Here is a 19903-nt window from a genome sequence, read left to right as displayed (position 1 = left end):
TGTCTTGATTAGATAAGTATTCAACCCCCTCAATCAATAAATGTCTTGATTAGATAAGTATTCAACCCCCTCAATCAATAAATGTCTTGATTAGATAAGTATTCAACCCCCTCAATCAATAAATGTCTTGATTAGATAAGTATTCAACCCCCTCAATCAATAAATGTCTTGATTAGATAAGTATTCAACCCCCTCAATCAATAAATGTCTTGATTAGATAAGTATTCAACCCCCTCAATCAATAAATGTCTTGATTAGATAAGTATTCAACCCCCTCAATCAATAAATGTCTTGATTAGATAAGTATTCAACCCCCTCAATCAATAAATGTCTTGATTAGATAAGTATTCAACCCCCTCAATCAATAAATGTCTTGATTAGATAAGTATTCAACCCCCTCAATCAATAAATGTCTTGATTAGATAAGTATTCAACCCCCTCAATCAATAAATGATAGAATCACCTTTGGCAGCGATTACACCTGTGAGTTATTCTGGGTAAGTCTCTAAGAGCTTTGCAAACCTGGATTGTACAATATTTGCACATTATAATTTTTTAAAAATTATTCAAGCTCTGTCAAGTCTTGCCATAGATTTTCAAAACTGTAACTAGGCCACTCAGGAACATTCAATGTTGTCTTGGTAAGTAATTCCAGTGTATATTTGGTAAGTAACTCCAGTGTATATTTGGTAAGTAACTCCAGTGTATATTTGGTAAGTAACTCCAGTGTATATTTGGTAAGTAACTCCAGTGTGTCTTGGTAAGTAACTCCAGTGTGTCTTGGTAAGTAACTCCAGTGTGTCTTGGTAAGTAACTCCAGTGTGTCTTGGTAAGTAACTCCAGTGTGTCTTGGTAAGTAACTCCAGTGTGTCTTGGTAAGTAACTCCAGTGTGTCTTGGTAAGTAACTCCAGTGTATATTGGTAAGTAACTCCAGTGTATATTGGTAAGTAACTCCAGTGTATATTGGTAAGTAACTCCAGTGTATATTTGGTAAGTAACTCCAGTGTATATTGGTAAGTAACTCCAGTGTATATTGGTAAGTAACTCCAGTGTTTCTTGGTAAGTAACTCCAGTGTATATTGGTAAGTAACTCCAGTGTATATTTGGCTGTTATTATCCTGCTGAAATGTGGATTTGTCTCCCAGTGTCTGTTGGAAAGCAGACGGAACAATGTTTTCCTCTAGGATTTTGCCTGTGCTTAGCTCTATTCCTATTATTTTTATCCTAAAAAACTCCCTAGTCCTTGCCGATGACACGCATACCCATAACATGATGCGGCCAGCACCATGAGTGTTACTGAGTGATGTGTTGGATTTGCCCAAAATATAAAATGTTAATTTATTTTCCATATTGTTTGCAGTATTACTTTAGTGCCTTATTGCAAACAGCATGCATGTTTTGGAATATTATTTATTCTGTACAGGCTTCCTTCTTTTCACTCTGTCATTTCGGTTAGTATTGGGGAGTAACTCCAATGTTGTTGATTCATCCTTCTCCCATCACAGCCATTAAACTCTAACTGTTTTAAAGTCACCGTTGGACTCATGGTGAAATCCATGAGAGGTTTCCTTTCTCTCTGGCAGTTGAGTTAGGAAGGAAGCCTGTATTTTGTGGTGACTGGGTGTATTAATACAACATACAAAGTGTAATTGATAGCTTGACAAGGCTCAATAATAATAAGAACAAATATATTTAAACACCCCCCCCCCCCCCCCCCCCCCCCCTCCATAATAATTAGGCAAGTTAGCTGAATATCTAATTGTTCTTGCTTTGTTGAATCCCTTTCAGGTCTGATCTGCATAGAGGAAAGCATATCTGTAAGAAGTAAGAGAACACATGTCATCTGGTTGTTTTGAAATGACTTGTTATGACATTATTTGCCAGAATAAACAATGTAGTGAATATTTTTCCTAAACTGCGTTACTCACTCCAGTCAGCAGATGGCGATGGGTGTATTTCAAGTGATGCTTCTTGCGTGACGTATAATCTAGTGGACCGGGTGCTTACTTTTTTAAACATGGCTACTGATTCAACCACCTCCGTAGCTTACTAGCAAACATAAAACCAAAACATTGGAGCTCTTTGGACCATTATATAGGTATTAACCTCAGCGTTTTAAACACACTGTCTGCGTATAACGTTGATTCATTTCATATTGACGTTGTTAGTCAACTCTGGTTAAGATAGCACTAGCACTATAGGCTAATCGCAGTTCTGCCCCTGAGCAAGACCGTTAACCCACTGTTCCCCGGGCGCAAAAGACGTGGATGTCGATTAAATGCGGAAGACACATTTCAGTTGAAGTCATTCAGTTGTACAACTGACTAGGTATTTCCCGTTCCCTTTCAGTAATGCTTATTAGCTAGCTAACATCCCAGACCATGAGCTCAAAAAGCTACTTCCCCCCTGCTAAAGAAGAGGTCTGCTGGTCGGAGAAAGAAGCTCTGGGACTGAACATTGTCGTGAAAGAGGAAGAGGAGGAGATGACTGTCACAGTCAAAGAAGAAGATAAAGAAGCTTTTGGAATGACAGAAGAAGAGGAGAAATATATCACATTGAAAGAAGAAGACGAGAAGGCTATCACATTGAATGAAGAGAAAGATTTCACATTAAAAGAAGAGAAAGATATCACATTGAATGAAGAGAGAGGTATCACATTGAATGAAGAGAAATATATAACATTGAATGAAGAGAAAGATATCACATTGAATGAAGAGAAAGATATCACATTGAATGAAGAGGAGAAAGATATCACATTGAAAGAAGAAGAGGAGAAGGCTATCACATTGAATGAAGAGGAGAAAGAAGCTTTTGGAATGAAAGATGAAGAGGAGAAAGATATCACATTGAAAGAAGAGGAGGAGAAAGATATCACATTGAAAGAAGAGGAGGAGAAAAATATCACATTGAAAGAAGAAGAGGAGGAGAAAGCTATCACATTGAATGAAGAGGAGGAGAAAGATATCACATTGAAAAAAGAAGATGATGTAACAGTGAAAGATGAGGAAGAAGCTTTCAGGGGGGAGGTTGAAGAGGAGGAGACTGGATATCTGATTAACACCAGTGAGTATTGTCTTAAAAACAAAGGAATAAATTCTGCAGTTGTGTGGTTTTAGAGGGGTATTCTACTGAAGTTATACACTTTAATAATTATATTCTGTAGGAATTGTTAAAGCTAGAAAGACTGGGGGCAACCTAGCCCAATAATGAACTAAAGCAGTCTGTTACTCCTTACAGTCCAAGGACATGCTCTGTTAATGTAATGGAACTGAGTCATGATCAAATGACTCTTGTGTGTAATGTAATGGAACTGAATCATGATCAAATGACTCTTATGTGTAATGTAATGGAACTGAGTCATAATCAAATGACTCTTATGTGTAATGTAATGGAACTGAGTCATGATCAAATGACGCTTTATGTGTAATGTAATGAAACTGAGTCATGAGCAAATGACTCTTATGTGTAATGGAACTGAGTCATGATCAAATGACTCTTATGTGTAATGTAATGGAACTGAGTCATGATCAAATGACTCTTATGTGTAATGTAATGGAACTGAGTCATGAGCAAATGACTCTTATGTGTAATGTAATGGAACTGAGTCATGAGCAAATGACTCTTATGTGTAATGTAATGGAACTGAATCATGATCCAGGGCTAGGGGCCATTCACAAAACGTTAACAATGGATCTAATGCTCCTATTTTGGATATATATTTTCCCATTTAAACCAAAACATCTCTGAATATCTATTTTTGTAGTTCTTTGTTCGCTCTCAAAACTCAACATCCCATGAGAACATTTTTTTTTTTTTTTAAACAAACATGATTTGAAGCTCTATATTATTTGTTTTTAAAATCTCTATGGTGTTATTAGGTCCCTAATATTTGAGTCAGGCCTATAAGGCAAGACGGACTGATCTGATTGAAATCTCTATGGTGTTAATTAGGTCCCTAATATTTGAGTCAGGCCTATAAGGCAAGACGGACTGATTCAATAGAAATCTGGAGCTTTGAGGGTTTATGAAATAGCCTCTCTGGTAATTTAATAGGTCGTGATCAATAAAACGTGACAATACGGTGCTGATCGTTCCATTTGGCTGCTGGGGGGTAAGGAGACCTCAGCTCCACTAAAACCCTTGACAACTACGCGCCGTTTTAGATGATTGTTAAATAAATGTTTGTAACTATTTGGTTTTAATATCATCATCCTCTTTTAAACTCATAGTCATAACTATACATTTATGATTATTCCACATGTATCTCTATCAGAGTTATACAACAAGGAACTGCATGCTTTTCGTGATCAGTAAACATCGATGGATCATGTATTTTCAGATGCGCGAGGGCAGCCAGAACCATTAGCTAAGCAAACAACGTGTCATTTAGCTTGCTTCATCAGAGATTAGGCTTTTGGAAAGAGTTTGACATCGGCAAGTCCTCCTTCTGGTAAAGTTGTCAGTCAGACCAACTGTCATCACCACTATAGATGTCAAGCAAATATAGCCATCTAGTTTATCCCCTGAAAGTTAGCTAGTTAACTAGCCATAATTACATAATCTGTTATTAGCTTGTAAACTAGCCACATTGACGTAAACTGTTATTACATATTGACGTTATATGTTATTAGCTTAGGTAGTTAGCCATACTGACGTGATCTGTTATTAGCTTAACTAGCCACATTGACGTAAACTGTTATTACATATTGACATGATCTGTTATTAGCTAGCTAGCCAATTTGATGTGGTCAATAAATCAATGTAGCCTTTCATGTTTTGTCAGGAGCCATCCTGATTAAACACCATTAAGATACAGTATCTAGTTTAAATACATTTTTATGGGGATTTTTTTAATGCTAATTAGTTTTCCGCTGGGCTGTGGAAATGGACTCAGGAGTGTTTTAAAGACAATGCTGAAAAGGGGCTAATGTGAGATAATTTCGCTAGGTAGGCCTACGTGGGTTGGAGGAAAAAAATACCATAGGTCTGTCTACTCGCCACTGTTTTTAGCCGACTGTACAAAGTCTCCTCATATACATTTTTTTAGCAGATGCTATTATCCAGAGCAACCTAATCTAACGTTTGTAAATCTAGATTTATTATTCATCAGAGATGTGTTGCACCACTTAATTTTCACCCTGGATTAGTTCATGTAAGGTTAAATCAACTAAACTATGGTTAGTGACACGTGTCAATGGATTCACCATAGCAACATGTTCTAATTATTTTTCTTTGGAAACAAACCAGCATGGGTCATTGCTAGCTTACTAGATAGCTAGCAAAGTGAGCTTTCACTTCGGGCTAATGATTTTTAAAAAAATGTTAATGAGTTAGCTGGCTAGTTGAATTGTACATTCACGGATAAGCCACAGGAGCTAACATTGTGTATCGCACCTAAAATAAAGCACATGCATGGACATTTGATTCGTTTAAACTTCTTCAATCTGTAGCAGTTTAAATGAAACTTTTAAAACAATGGAGCAACAAGATTACATTTGATCTTGGATTAAAATTCCAAATTAAAGTTAGTCTAGCAGGATTACATATATCTAGGATTACTTCAAATCTAGGTTTTAAGTTTGGTGCAAGAAGATGACATATTAAAACCTTGATTTAACCCAGTTTGAGTTAACCCATGTTGGTGAAACCCACCTTAAATGTAATAGTGTTTTTATTTGCCAACAAAGCACTACAGCCACTCTGTGATGACGTGCTCTGCTCTTTTATTGAGGGATCTAGTCTAGATTAAACCTCATAGGAAGACAGGTTTATCATGTGGAGGTTTCATTCAGGTCTCATTTTAACCAAATACTATGTTTGTCTTTGACAGAAGAGAGACCAGACTCTCACAGCGGAAAGAGTCCTTCAGAAGAAGCAGCCCCAAAGACATCCAAACCAGTAAGACCACATGACTGCTCCCAGTGTGGAAAGAGATTTATCAGGTTAGGGCACCTGAAAGAACATAAGAAAACATACACAGGAGAGAACCCTTTCTATTGCTCCCAGTGTGGAAAGAGTTTTAGACACTCAGGCCATCTTAAAGTGCATGCAAGAAAACACACTGGAGAGATGCCACATCAATGCTCCCAGTGCGATTCTTTCTTTTACTCATCAGGGGTCCTTAAATCACATGAGAGAACACACTTAGGAGAGAGGCCATTCCAATGCTCTCGGTGTGGAAAGAGTTTTACCCGGTCAGGGAATCTGAATATGCATTTGAGAACACACACAGGGGAGAAGCCTTTCCACTGCTCCCTGTGTGGAAAGAGTTTTACCTGGTTAGGGAACTTGAAAATGCATGAGAGAATACACACAGGAGAGAAGCCTTTCCACTGCTCCCTGTGTGGAAAAAGGTTTACCTATTTAGTGACACTGAAGAAGCATGAGTTGACACACACAGGGGAGAAGCCTTTCCAATGCTCCAAATGTGGAAAGAGTTTTACCCAGTTAGTGAACCTGAAAAGGCATGAAGGAACACACACAGGAGAGAAGCCTTTCCACTGCTCCTTGTGTGGTAAGCGTTTTACCCAGTTAGTGAACCTGAAAAGGCATGAAAGAACACACACTGGAGAGAAGCCATATCAATGCTCCCAGTGTGGAAATACATTTTTCTCATCACGTGACCTGAAATCACATGAGAAAACACACTTATCAGAGAGGCATTCCCAATGTTCTCAGTGTGGAAAGAGTTTTACCCGGTTAGGGAACCTGAATAGGCATTTGAGAACACACACAGGGGAGAAGCCCTACCACTGCTTAGACTGTGGAAAGAGCTTTACCCAGCAAGGGGACCTGAAATCACATGAGCGGACACACACAGGAGATAAGCCTTTCCAATGTTCCCAGTGTGGAAAAAGTTTTGCCTGCTCAGGGAACTTGAAAATGCATAAGAGAATACACACAGGAGAGAAGCCTTTCCAATGCTCCCAATGTGGAAAGAGTTTTACCCAGTTAGTGAACCTGAAAAGGCATGAAGGAACACACACAGGATAGAAGCCTCTCCAATGTTCTCATTGTGGAAAGACATTTTCCCAGTAAGAGGACCTGCAATCACATGAGAGAATAGAGAGGCTGTGTGTTGACATACAGTACCAGTCAAACGTTTGGACACGCCTACTCATTCAAGGATTTTATTTATTTTTACTGGCAGAGCTTGAGAGGATCTGCAGTGAAGAATAGGAGAAACTCCCCAAGTACAGGTGTGCCAAACTTGTAGCGTCACACCCAAGAAGACTCGAGGCTGTAATTGCTGCCAAAGGTACTTCAACAAAGTACTGAGTAAAGGGTCTGAATATTTTTGTAAATGTAATATATTTTTTTGTGTGTGTACATCGATGAGGGGAAAAGCTGGTAGAGAGAATGCCAAGAGTGTGCAAATCTGTCATCAAGGCAAAGGGTGGCTACTTTGAAGAATCTCAAATATATCATATATTTTGATTTGTTTAACACTTTTTTTGGTTACTACATGATTCCATATGTGTTATTTCATAGTTTTGATGTCTTCACAATTATTCTACAATGTAGAAAATAGTAAAACATAAAGAAAAACCCTTGAATGAGCAGGTGTTTCAACATTTTTGACTGATACTGTATACAGTTGAAGTCAGAAGTTTACATACACTTAGGTTGGAATCATTAAAACTCGTTTTTCAACCACTCCACAAATATCTTGTTAACAAACTAGGCCTACCTTCAAACTCAGTGCCTCTTTGCTTGACATCATGGGAAAATCTAAATAAATCAGCCAAGATCTCAGAAAAAAAACATTGTAGACCTCCACAAGTCTGGTTTATCATTGGGAGCAATTTCCTAACGCCTGAAGGTACCACATTCATCTGCACAAACAATATTACGCAAGTATAAACACCATGGAACCACGCAGCCATCATACCGCTCAGGAAGGAGACGCGTTCCGTCTCCTAGAGATGAACGTGCTTTGGTGTGAAAAGTGCAAATCAATCCCAGAACAACACCAAAGGACCTTATGAAGATGCTGGAGAAACAGGTACAAAAGTATCCATATCCACAGTAAAACAAGTCCTATATCGACATAACCTGAAAGGCCGCTTATCCAATTTGAAGGCAATGCTACCAAATACTAATTGAGTGTATGTAATCTTCTGACCCACTTGGAATGTGATGAATGAAATATGAATGAAATAAAAGCTGAAATAAATCATTCTCTCTACTATTATTCTGACATTTCACATTCTAACAATAAAGTGGTGATCCTAACTGACCTCAGACAGGGGATTTTTACCAGGATTAAATGTCAGGAATTGTGGAAAAACTGAGTTGAATGTATTTGGCTGAGGTGTATGTAAACTTCTGACTTCAACTGTATATTTGATATTTTTTTACTAAGAATTTGTGTTTTTTTGGTTTGTATGTATGAAAGCTTACTCAAAAATATGCCTTCATTTGTTGTTTTTTTCTTCTCAAGACATGTTTTTAATTATGAGTTTTGATTGATTGTCTTCATGTATAAACACTTAGATGTTTATTGTAAGATTTTGATATTTTCCAGATGAATAAAATGCGTTTCTTGATTTTTAACCTTGAAAACTCTCGAATTGAGTTCCATTTCATTGAGTTAATTTGTGTAGCAGACATCAAGCTGAAAATGTAATGACTTTGCAACATTTATATCTGAATAAAAGTCTAAATGAGTATTTGTTTAACTGTGTTAGTCATTAGTGGACATTCATTATACATCTATATCTATTTAATGTTTTTGGATAGACCCAGATGGTTATTGTTACATCACGTAGGAGCAGTATAGACCCAGATGGTTATTGTTACATCACGTAGGAGCAGTATAGACCCAGATGGTTATTGTTACATCACGTAGGAGCAGTATAGACCCAGATGGTTATTGTTACATCACGTAGGAGCAGTATAGACCCAGATGGTTATTGGTACACCATGTAGGAGCAGTATAGACCCAGATGGTTATTGTTACATCACGTAGGAGCAGTATAGACCCAGATGGTTATTGTTACATCACGTAGGAGCAGTATAGACCCAGATGGTTATTGTTACATCACGTAGGAGCAGTATAGACCCAGATGGTTATTGTTACATCACGTAGGAGCAGTATAGACCCAGATGGTTATTGTTACATCACGTAGGAGCAGTATAGACCCAGATGGTTATTGTTACACCATGTAGGAGCAGTATAGACCCAGATGGTTATTGTTACATCACGTAGGAGCAGTATAGACCCAGATGGTTATTGATACACCATGTAGGAGCAGTATAGACCCAGATGGTTATTGTTACATCATGTAGGAGCAGTATAGACCCAGATGGTTATTGATACATCATGTAGGAGCAGTATAGACCCAGATGGTTATTGTTACATCATGTAGGAGCAGTATAGACCCAGATGGTTATTGTTACACCATGTAGGAGCAGTATAGACCCAGATGGTTATTGTTACACCATGTAGGAGCAGTATAGACCCAGATGGTTATTGTTACACCATGTAGGAGCAGTATAGACCCAGCTGGTTATTGATACACCATGTAGGAGCAGTATAGACCCAGATGGTTATTGTTACACCATGTAGGAGCAGTATAGACCCAGATGGTTATTGTTACATCATGTAGGAGCAGTATAGACCCAGATGGTTATTGGTACACCATGTAGGAGCAGTATAGACCCAGATGGTTATTGTTACATCATGTAGGAGCAGTATAGACCCAGATGGTTATTGGTACACCATGTAGGAGCAGTATAGACCCAGATGGTTATTGTTACACCATGTAGGAGCAGTATAGACCCAGATGGTTATTGTTACACCATGTAGGAGCAGTATAGACCCAGATGGTTATTGTTACATCATGTAGGAGCAGTATAGACCCAGATGGTTATTGGTACACCATGTAGGAGCAGTATAGACCCAGATGGTTATTGTTACACCATGTAGGAGCAGTATAGACCCAGATGGTTATTGTTACACCATGTAGGAGCAGTATAGACCCAGATGGTTATTGTTACATCATGTAGGAGCAGTATAGACCCAGATGGTTATTACATCGTGTAGGAGCAGTATAGACCCAGCTGGTTATTGATACACCATGTAGGAGCAGTATAGACCCAGCTGGTTATTGATACATCATGTAGGAGCAGTATAGACCCAGATGGTTATTACATCATGTAGGAGCAGTATAGACCCAGATGGTTGTTACACCATGTAGGAGCAGTATAGACCCAGCTGGTTATTACATCATGTAGGAGCAGTATAGACCCAGATGGTTGTTACACCATGTAGGAGCAGTATAGACCCAGATGGTTATTACATCATGTAGGAGCAGTATAGACCCAGCTGGTTATTGATACATCATGTAGGAGCAGTATAGACCCAGATGGTTATTACATCATGTAGGAGCAGTATAGACCCAGCTGGTTATTGATACATCATGTAGGAGCAGTATAGACCCAGCTGGTTATTACACCATGTAGGAGCAGTATAGACCCAGCTGGTTATTGGTACACCATGTGGGAGCAGTATAGACCCAGCTGGTTATTGGTACACCATGTGGGAGCAGTATAGACCCAGCTGGTTATTGGTACACCATGTGGGAGCAGTATAGACCCAGCTGGTTATTGGTACACCATGTGGGAGCAGTATAGACCCAGCTGGTTATTGTTACACCATGTAGGAGCAGTATAGACCCAGATGGTTATTGGTACACCATGTAGGAGCAGTATAGACCCAGATGGTTATTGGTACACCATGTAGGAGCAGTATAGACCCAGATGGTTATTGGTACACCATGTAGGAGCAGTATAGACCCAGCTGGTTATTGGTACACCATGTAGGAGCAGTACATTGGAAAGGCATTTCTCCTGTGTGTGTGCTAACTGGATAAAACTCTTTCTCCAGTGGGAACTTTGGAAAGGCATTTCTCCTGTGTGTGTGCTAACTGGATAAAACTCTTTCTCCAGTGGGAACTTCTTTATTTTGTGTGGTATTAAAAAAAATATCATTCTAATGTCTCCAGTTGTGTAAAATGACAAAGAAAATGCATTAAATTATTTTAGAGAAGGCATTTTTTTAAATGCATGAAACTCTGGTGACCCCCTGGTGACCCCCTGCTTAACAGCTATTAAATACCGAGATGGTATTTAATAAATACGTTTTACATCTAACAAGTCAACGCAGGAATGCATGATTCAGAAAATATTGATATGAAAGCTCATTCAGTGATTGTCATGAATTTTGGCTTGACAATTAGGTTATTTTTTGTTATATTTTACTGTCAAAATAGGGCTCCAGAATTTCAGATTTTTCTTTTCAATTAAGCCCTAGACAACCAGGTGAGGGGAATTCCTTACTAATCAGTGACCTAGACAACCAGGTGAGGGGAGTTCCTTACTAATCAGTGACCTAGACAACAATGTATTTCAACCACATACAATATGCATCCCAGCCGAACTGTAATCTTATCAGAAACATGTTTGGTCGTTTTCACAGCTTTCTGTTTCCTTAAAACCGACCAAACTGATGACATTTGGAAATGTTGCACAGAAAATATTAATTTTTTTATTGTATATTCTCTCAAGTCTCTAAACGTCTTTGATCTGCGAAAGAAGCAGAGATTACAGAGAATTTTACCGACGTCAATTAGATTGAAGCATTGTCGATGGATGACATTCTGGTGAGCAAGGGTTTATTGGGCAATCTGCGTTACCCACTCCAGTCAACAGATGGCGATGTGAGTCTTTAAGGTAATTTTTCTTGCGTGACGTATAATCTAGTGGACGGGATTCTTCTTCAACAACCTCTGTAACTTGCTAGCAAACATAGAACCGAAACATTGAAGCTCTTAATACCATTTTTATATGAACCTTGGTGTTTTAAACACACTGTATATTTATTTACTAGTTAATCAATTTAATTTCATATTTACGTTATCAGCTATCTGGTTTGGTATTAAGTTAGCCCAGCAGTAGGCTAGTCGCTAATGCTAAATAGCTAGCTAGCTCACGTCCCCGAACATGAGCTCACTAAACTACTCTTCCTCTGCTAAAGAAAATGAGGTCTGCTGGACGGAGAAAGAAACTCCAGGGCTGAACATTTACGTGAAAGGAGAAGAATTTACTGTAAAAGAAGAATTTACTGTAAAAGAAGAGGACGTGGAGGAAGCTATCACAGTGAAAGAAGAAGAACAGGACATTACAGTGAAAGAAGAGGACGCATCAACATTGAAAGAAGAAGAGGATGTTAGAGTGAAAGAAGAGGAAGAAGCTTTCAGAGTGAAAGAGGAGGGGAATGAACAGAAAGAGGAGGGTGCCGTGTTTGTAGTGAAAGAGGAGGAGGAGGTGACTGTCACATTGAACGAAGAGGAATAACTTTTTGAAATGAAGGAGGAGGGGGAGATTACTGTCACATTGGAGGAGGAGACCGGAGATCTGATGAACACCAGTGAGTACTGTCTGTTGTTGAACCAATGTGTGGTTTTAAATGGGCATTCTACCGATGTTCTACAGTTACCACCGTAAATGTGTTTTCACGTTAGATCAGGGGTCTCCAACCTTTTCTAGCGTGAGAACTACTTTTTAAAAATGACACATGTAACGAGCTACTCATTTTTTTGTTTCTAGCTTTCAATTAGGCACATTCTTCTTCTCATGTGGGTAAAACCACTGGGGAAGCTGCCCTTCTCCTGTCTAGGAGTGGTGCATGGGTAAAACATTTTTGGTCGATACCGATATCCAATATTTTCCTTGCCAAAACACCTGATACCGATAAGTGATATTTAAAATTGTATCTGCCTTTTAAGCGTTCTAGTACAGTTAAATAGGTGAAACACACACACACTGACACAAAAATTTATTTTGTTGGCATTTACGTATGTCCCCTTTACCAGTAAAAAAATCTAAACCTAATTATTTCACTTACTTGCTGTGCTGTTTCGTTGTTAATTTGTTCAGTCGTTTAATTCTCAACTAGGATTTCCTCATACATGTCAAGCAGGGAGGTTTCAGCTCTGTCTGTTTGTGGTTTATCTCTGGAGAGATTCATTTTTAAAATTAGAAGCTCGAACTGTTTGGGCATAGACCTGGAAAGTATGACAGAACTTTGCAGGCTATCTCTGCAGTAGATTGCAACTCCTCCCCCTTTGGCAATTCTATCTTGATGGAAAATGTTATAGTTGGGGATGGAAATCTCAGAATTCTTGGCGGCCTTCCTAAGCCAGGATTCAGACACGGCAAGGACATCAGGGTTGGCGTTCGTTCAAGTAGGAAAAACATGTTGACTCGCCCTACTTGTAGAGAAACACAAATGCCATCCTCCTCTTTTCATGTAGACTAAATCATCTAGCACTCTGTAATACAATACCCATTTGTATTTTTGGTTGTCCTAGGTTACCTGTGTAAAATGTTTTCTCGCTAGCCTAACTTCATTCATGGGCAACATTAGCTAGTTAACATTAGCCTTCTACATCTAGCTACAAACCTTGTGCCAGGGGGCACAATGTTTGAATGAATAGTTGGATCAGAATAAACGTTATAATCACTGGCCAGTACGGAGAATTTAAGTAAAACCACAAGGACAAATCCCTATCTCCATCCATAGCTAATTTAGGAAAGGGACCATTTTTTTGCTAGCTTGCCAGCCACTGACTGGAGGACAAGAACACAACGAGATGCAAAAATGTAATGTTGTCTGTTAATGACATATGCTCTTGATGCGATTTGATAGGTGTGATGCCAAATCCAAACTGTCTCCACTTGACACTTTTGGGGCGCCAGGAGCAGTTGAACTCAGTTCAGATCAATGCTGATTTTCTATTATTTGTATACTTTTCTTTTAATCAAGGGTGACCAAATGCTCGCTGGCTTCACTTGCATTTTATGCTACGGAGCGGCAACAATGTCATACTCTTTTTTTTGACCAGACAGCATCAGATAGATGGCCTACACATACAGAGACAGAGGGGCGCTGTTTCCCTCGGATGCGTTCTCCTGTGAGATACATTCAGTCTCTTGCGAAGTGAAAGAAAATGATGAAACACAGAGGGATGAAATATAAATGTATCTTGTACACTAAGGACCTGGGGAAGAGTTGATAACATAGTGTACTACTTTCTCTTGTACTCTGTTGTCAACTCTTCCCCAAGTCCTTAGTGTACAAGAGAAAGTAGTACACTATGTTGTCAACTCTTCCCCAAGTCCTTAGTGTACAAGAGAAAGTAGTACACTATGTTATCAACTCTTCCCCAAGTCCTTAGCGTACAAGAGAAAGTAGTACACTATGTTATCAACTCTTCCCCAAGTCCTTAGCGTACAAGAGAAAGTAGTGTACTATGTTGTCAACTCTTCCCCAAGTCCTTAGTGTACAAGAGAAAGTAGTACACTATGTTATCAACTCTTCCCCAAGTCCTTAGTGTACAAGAGAAAGTAGTGAACTATGTTATCAACTCTTCCCCAAGTCCTTAGTGTACAAGAGAAAGTAGTACACTATGTTATCAACTCTTCCCCAAGTCCTTAGTGTACAAGAGAAAGTAGTACACTATGTTATCAACTCTTCCCCAAGTCCTTAGCGTACAAGAGAAAGTAGTGTAATATGTTGTCAACTCTTCCCCAAGTCCTTAGTGTACAAGAGAAAGTAGTACACTATGTTATCAACTCTTCCCCAAGTCCTTAGCGTACAAGAGAAAGTAGTACACTATGTTGTCAACTCTTCCCCAAGTCCTTAGTGTACAAGAGAAAGTAGTGAACTATGATCGTCAACTCTTCCCCTGGTCCTTTATACTGTACACTGCTTTCTGTCAATATACCTGGTAAAATAATAATTATATAACAATGGTTTCTGTTTTCTATTTTCCTAAATAATGTTTTCTGTTTTATTTTAGGGTTAGTTTATTTTTTTACTCTCAAAATTACAATTGTTAAAACCTCTTGAAACTAGGGGGCACTATTTTCATTTTTGGAAAAATAACGTTCCCAAAGTAAACAGGATATTTTGTCAGGACAAGATGCTAGAATATGCATATAATTGACAGATTAGGATAGAAAACACTCTAAATTTTCAAACTGTAAAAATATTGTCTGTGAATATAACAGAACTGATATTGCAGGTGAAAGCCTGAGAAAATCCAATCAGGAAGTGACTCTTATTTAGAAACCTCTGCGTTCCTATGCATCCCTATTGACCATTGAAAGGGATATCAACCAGATTCCTTTTTCTATGGCTTCCCTAATGTGTCTAGTGTCACAAGACATAGTTTCAGGCTTTTATTTTGAAAAATGAGCGTGAGCGACAACATTGCATCAGTGGTCAGCTGGTGGCTCTCAGAGTGATATGTGCGTAATAGTCAAATGCGGCTATTGTTTCTCTCGCTCCTACTAAGAAGCCAACTGACCCGGTTGATATATTATCGAATAGATATTTGAAAAACACCTTGAGGCTTGATTATAAAAAAACGTTTGCCATGTTTCTGTTGATATTATGGATCTAATTTGGAATATTTTTTGGCGTTGTCGTGACCGCAATGAGTCTGTCAATAGTTCCATCACATTAGAATACTTTTTTTTGGGGGGGGGGCATTTATTTTTGAGTGTAATTCCCCTTTAATTGTGAATCTGGCCCTTTAATTGTGAATCTGGCCCTTTAACTTCCCGTCTAGCGAGTGAGGAATGTGCCGGTCTAGTGATGTTTCTGTACTGCTGCTAATTTCATTATTTTATATTTTACAAACAGGATTGAAGCTTTGCGTAATTTGTTTTCAAAATCTCAATGGTGTTGTTAGGTCCTTCATATTTTAGCTATAAGGTAAGACCGACTGATCTGATTGAAATCTCTATGATACCGCATCATATACAGTGGGGCAAAAAAGTATTTAGTCAGCCACCAATTGTGCAAGTTCTCCCACTTAAAAAGATGAGAGGCCTGTAATTTTCATCATAGGTACACTTCAACTATGACAGACAAAATGAGAAAAAAAATCCAGAAATTCACATTGTAGGATTTTTAATGAATTTATTTGCAAATTATGGTGGAAAATAAGTATTTGGTCAATAACAAAAGTTTGTCAATACTTTGTTATATACCCTTTGTTGGCAATGACAGAGGTCAAATGTTTTCTGTAAGTCTTCACAAGGTTTTCACACACTTGTTGGTATTTTGGCCCATTCCTCCATGCAGATCTCCTCTAGAGCAGTGATGTTTTGTGGCTGTTGCTGGGCAACACGGACTTTCAACTCCTTCCAAAGATTTTCTATGGGGTTGAGATCAGGAGACTGGCTAGGCCACTCCAGGACCTTGAAATACTTCTTACGAAGTATCCTTTAATTACAACCATCTCATGTCTGATTTCATGACATTTGGTTGAAATCTTGCCTTTTCAGGGGACAGAATTAAGACCATTCAGAATCAAATTGCTCATTTGATTATTCTGGATATTTATTTTTATTTTTTAAATGACCTCAGGTTATTGAGGGACCTAGTCTGGATTAAACCTCAGAGAAGACAGTTTGATAATGTGGAGGTTTTATTCAGGGTTCGTATCCACAAAGCGTGCTGAACCATCGTCACTATTCACTTTAATATAACAATGAATGAGATTGTATGGAAAGATCAGCATTCCTACTATGAGACGCTCTTGTGAATATGGGCCCAGGTCTCTCTGTTTACTAAATACTGTCTGTCTTTGGCAGGAGAGAGACTAGACTCTCACACTGACAGCGGGAAGAGTCCTTCAGGGGAACAAGACCCAGAGATGTCCGAACCAGCAAGAAGACACCACTGCTCCCAGTGTGGAAAGAGTTTTTCTAGGTTAGGAAGCCTGAAATCACATAAAAGAATACACACAGGAGAGAAGCCCTACCAATGCTCCCAGTGTGGAAAGGGTTTTCGCTGGTCAGGGCAATGGAAAAAGCATGATAAAATACACACAGGAGAAAAGCTTTAACATTGAACTCAATGTGAAAAGAGATTTACTACTTCCGGGACCCTGAAAGATCACGTACGAAAACATACAGGAGAGAAACCCTACCACTGCTCCCAGTTTGAGAATAGTTTACCCAGTGATCAGACCTGAAATCACATGACACAAATACAAATACACTGCTACCAGTGTGGAAAGAGTTTAACCACATCAGGGTCCCTTAAAAACCATGAGCAAACACATTCCGTAGAAAAGATTTTCCGCTGTTCACATTGTGAAAAGAGTTTTAGGAATTTACAGTACCTGAAAAGGCATGAGAAAAGACATACACAAGAGAAGCCTTTTCACTGCTCCTACTGTGGAATGAAATGTACCTGGTTTCAGCAACTGAAAAAGCATGAGAGAATCCACAGCGGAGATAAACGTTATTAATGCTCCCAGTGTGGAAACATATTTACCCAGTTAAGGCACCTGAAAGACCATGAGGTAACACACACAGGGGAGAGGCCATACCACTGCTCCCAGTGTGGAAAATAATATAAAACATCAAATGGACTTAAAGTTCATGAGAGAACACACATACTGCTCCCACACTTGTCTCATATTTTTGACTGAGAAATATTGCCTTTGTTTATGGCACTTGAAATCAAATTGTATGAAGCACTTTCCAAAATACATTTAGTTTTTTATTTAAACACCTGAATTGAAGATGGAGTATGTGAGTTTGAATGTAGATACTGATTACATTATAATTTTCAAACTGTGTGTTTTTGTATCTGCGTCATTCCAGCACTACACATAATCGTGTGCTATATAGTATTTTCTCCATTGTTAATATTTGTGTTGGTGGCTCACTCTGACATTTGTGCTTTACAGAGTGTGACTTTAAGGGATTATTATGTTCACATCAGAGTGTGGCTTTAAAGGGGCAATCTGTGATTGCTACATCCATTTTCAAACTTGAAATTAAATGATATACAGTTCTGGCCAAATACACTACAACTTTTGTTTATACGGTGCGTTCGGAAAGTATTCCAACCCCTTGACATTTTCCACATTTTGTTACATTACAGCCTTACTCTAAAATTGATTAAATAAATGTTTTCCTCATCAATCTACACACACAATACCCCATAATGACATCACAATATCCCATAATGACATCACAATACCCCATAATGACAAAGCAAAAACAAGTTTTTATACTGGTTTGCAAATGTATTAAAAATAAAAACAGAAATACTTTATTTACTTAAGTATTCAGACCCTTTGCCATGAGACTCGATATTGAGCTCAGGTGCGTCCTGTTTCCATTGATCATCCTTGAGATGTTTCTACAACTTGATTGGAGTCCACCTGTGGCAAATTCAATTGATTGGACATGATTTGGAAAGGGACACACCTATTTCTATAAGGTCCCACAGCTGACAGTGCATGTCAGAGTAAAAACCAAGCCATGAGGTCAAAGGAATTGTCTGTAGAGCTCCGAGACAGGATTGTGTCGAGGCACAGATCTGGGGAAGGGTACCAAAACATTTCTAAAGCATTGAAGGTCCCCAAGAACACAGTGGCCTCCATCATTCTTAAATGGAATAAGTTTGGAACCAAGACTCATCCTAGAGCTGGCCGCCCGGCCAAACTGAGCAATCGGGGGAGAAGGGCCTTGGTCTGAGAGGTGACTGATAATCCGATGGTCACTCTGACAGAGCTCCAGAGTTCTTCTGTGGAGATGGGAGAACCTTCCAGAAGGACAACCATCTCTGCAGCACTCCAGCAATCAGGCCTTTTATGGTAGAGTGGCCAGACGGAAGCCACTCCTCAGTAAAAGGCACACGACAGCCCGCTTGGACTTTGCCAAAAGGACTATGACCATGAGAAACAAGATTCTCTGAATCTCTACCATCCAGAAGACAAGGTCAGTACAAGGTGCATTAAAGGCCAGGAGACCATCTCAAGGTCATTAAAGGCCATCTCAAGGCCATGAGACCGTTAAACAGCCATCACTAACAGAGATTATTTGTAATTATTTCACCACTATAGCCTTATCTTACTACATTTGCACACACTGTATATAAATGTTTATATTGTGTTATTAACTGTATGTGTGTTTATCCCATGTGTAACTCTGTGTTGTTGTTTTTGTGGCACTGCTTTGCTTTATCTTGGCCAGGTCGCAGTTGTAAATGAGAACTTGTTCTCAACTGGCCACCTGGTTAAATAAAGGTGAAATAAAATAAACAAATAAGAGGCTGCAGCCTACATACAGACTAAATCATTGTCAGGTTTAATAAATGGATCACTAGTCACTTTAATGTTTACTAATCTTGCATTACTCATCCCATATGGACAGTTGAAGTTAGAAGTTTACATATACCTAAGCCAAATACATTTAAACTCAGTTTTTCACAATTCCTGACATTTAATCCTAGTGAAAATTTCCTGTCTTAGGTCAGTTAGGATCACCTCTTTATTATAAGAATGTGAAATGTCAGAATAATAGTAGAGAGAATGATTTATTTCAGCTTTTATTTATTTCATCACATTCCCAGTGGGTCAGAAGTTTACATACCTTCAATTAGTATTTGGTAGCATTGCCTTTAAATTTGTTTAACTTGGGTCAAACTTTTCGGGTAGCCTTCCACAAGCTTCCCACAATAAGTTGCGTGAATTTTGGCCCATTCCTCCTGACAGAGCTGGTGTAACTAAGTCAGGTTTGTAGGCTTCCTTGCCCGCACATGTTTTTTCAGTTCTGCCCACAAATTTTCTATAGGACTGAGGTCAGGGCTTTGTGATGGCCACTCCAATACCTTGACTTTGTTGTCCTTAAGCCATTTTGCCCAAACTTTGGAGGTATGCTGGGGTCTTTGTCCATTTGGAAGACCCATTTGCGACCAAGCTTTAACTTCCTAACTGATGTCTTGAGATGTTGCTTCAATATATCTACATAATTTTCCTAGTTCATTATGCCATCTATTTTGTGACGCGCACCAGCCCCTCCTGC

The 19903-nt window shown here is 38.8% G+C and overlaps 1 protein-coding gene and 1 long non-coding RNA gene across 2 annotated transcripts; both read left to right on the top strand.

Moving 5' to 3' along the window:
- Nucleotides 1–1890: 1890 nt before the first annotated feature.
- LOC110495011 (gastrula zinc finger protein XlCGF57.1-like) lies at nt 1891–7174 on the top strand. Its single transcript, XM_036948576.1, has 2 exons — nt 1891–3064; nt 5832–7174. Exons 1-2 carry the CDS (start codon nt 2383–2385, stop codon nt 6992–6994), a joined length of 1845 nt encoding a protein of 614 aa, XP_036804471.1. The 5' UTR covers nt 1891–2382; the 3' UTR covers nt 6995–7174.
- A 4069-nt stretch (nt 7175–11243) lies between these two features.
- On the top strand, nt 11244–17667 carry LOC110493355. Its single transcript, XR_005036731.1, has 2 exons — nt 11244–12434; nt 16673–17667. It is a non-coding gene; the product is annotated as an uncharacterized LOC110493355 (long non-coding RNA).
- Nucleotides 17668–19903: the final 2236 nt, after the last annotated feature.

Source organism: Oncorhynchus mykiss, chromosome 17, assembly GCF_013265735.2.
Source record: "Oncorhynchus mykiss isolate Arlee chromosome 17, USDA_OmykA_1.1, whole genome shotgun sequence".
NCBI classification, from domain to species: Eukaryota; Metazoa; Chordata; class Actinopteri; order Salmoniformes; family Salmonidae; genus Oncorhynchus; species Oncorhynchus mykiss.
The sequence above is the reverse complement of the archived record's forward strand: the minus strand, read 5'-3'. Positions and strand labels throughout refer to the sequence as shown.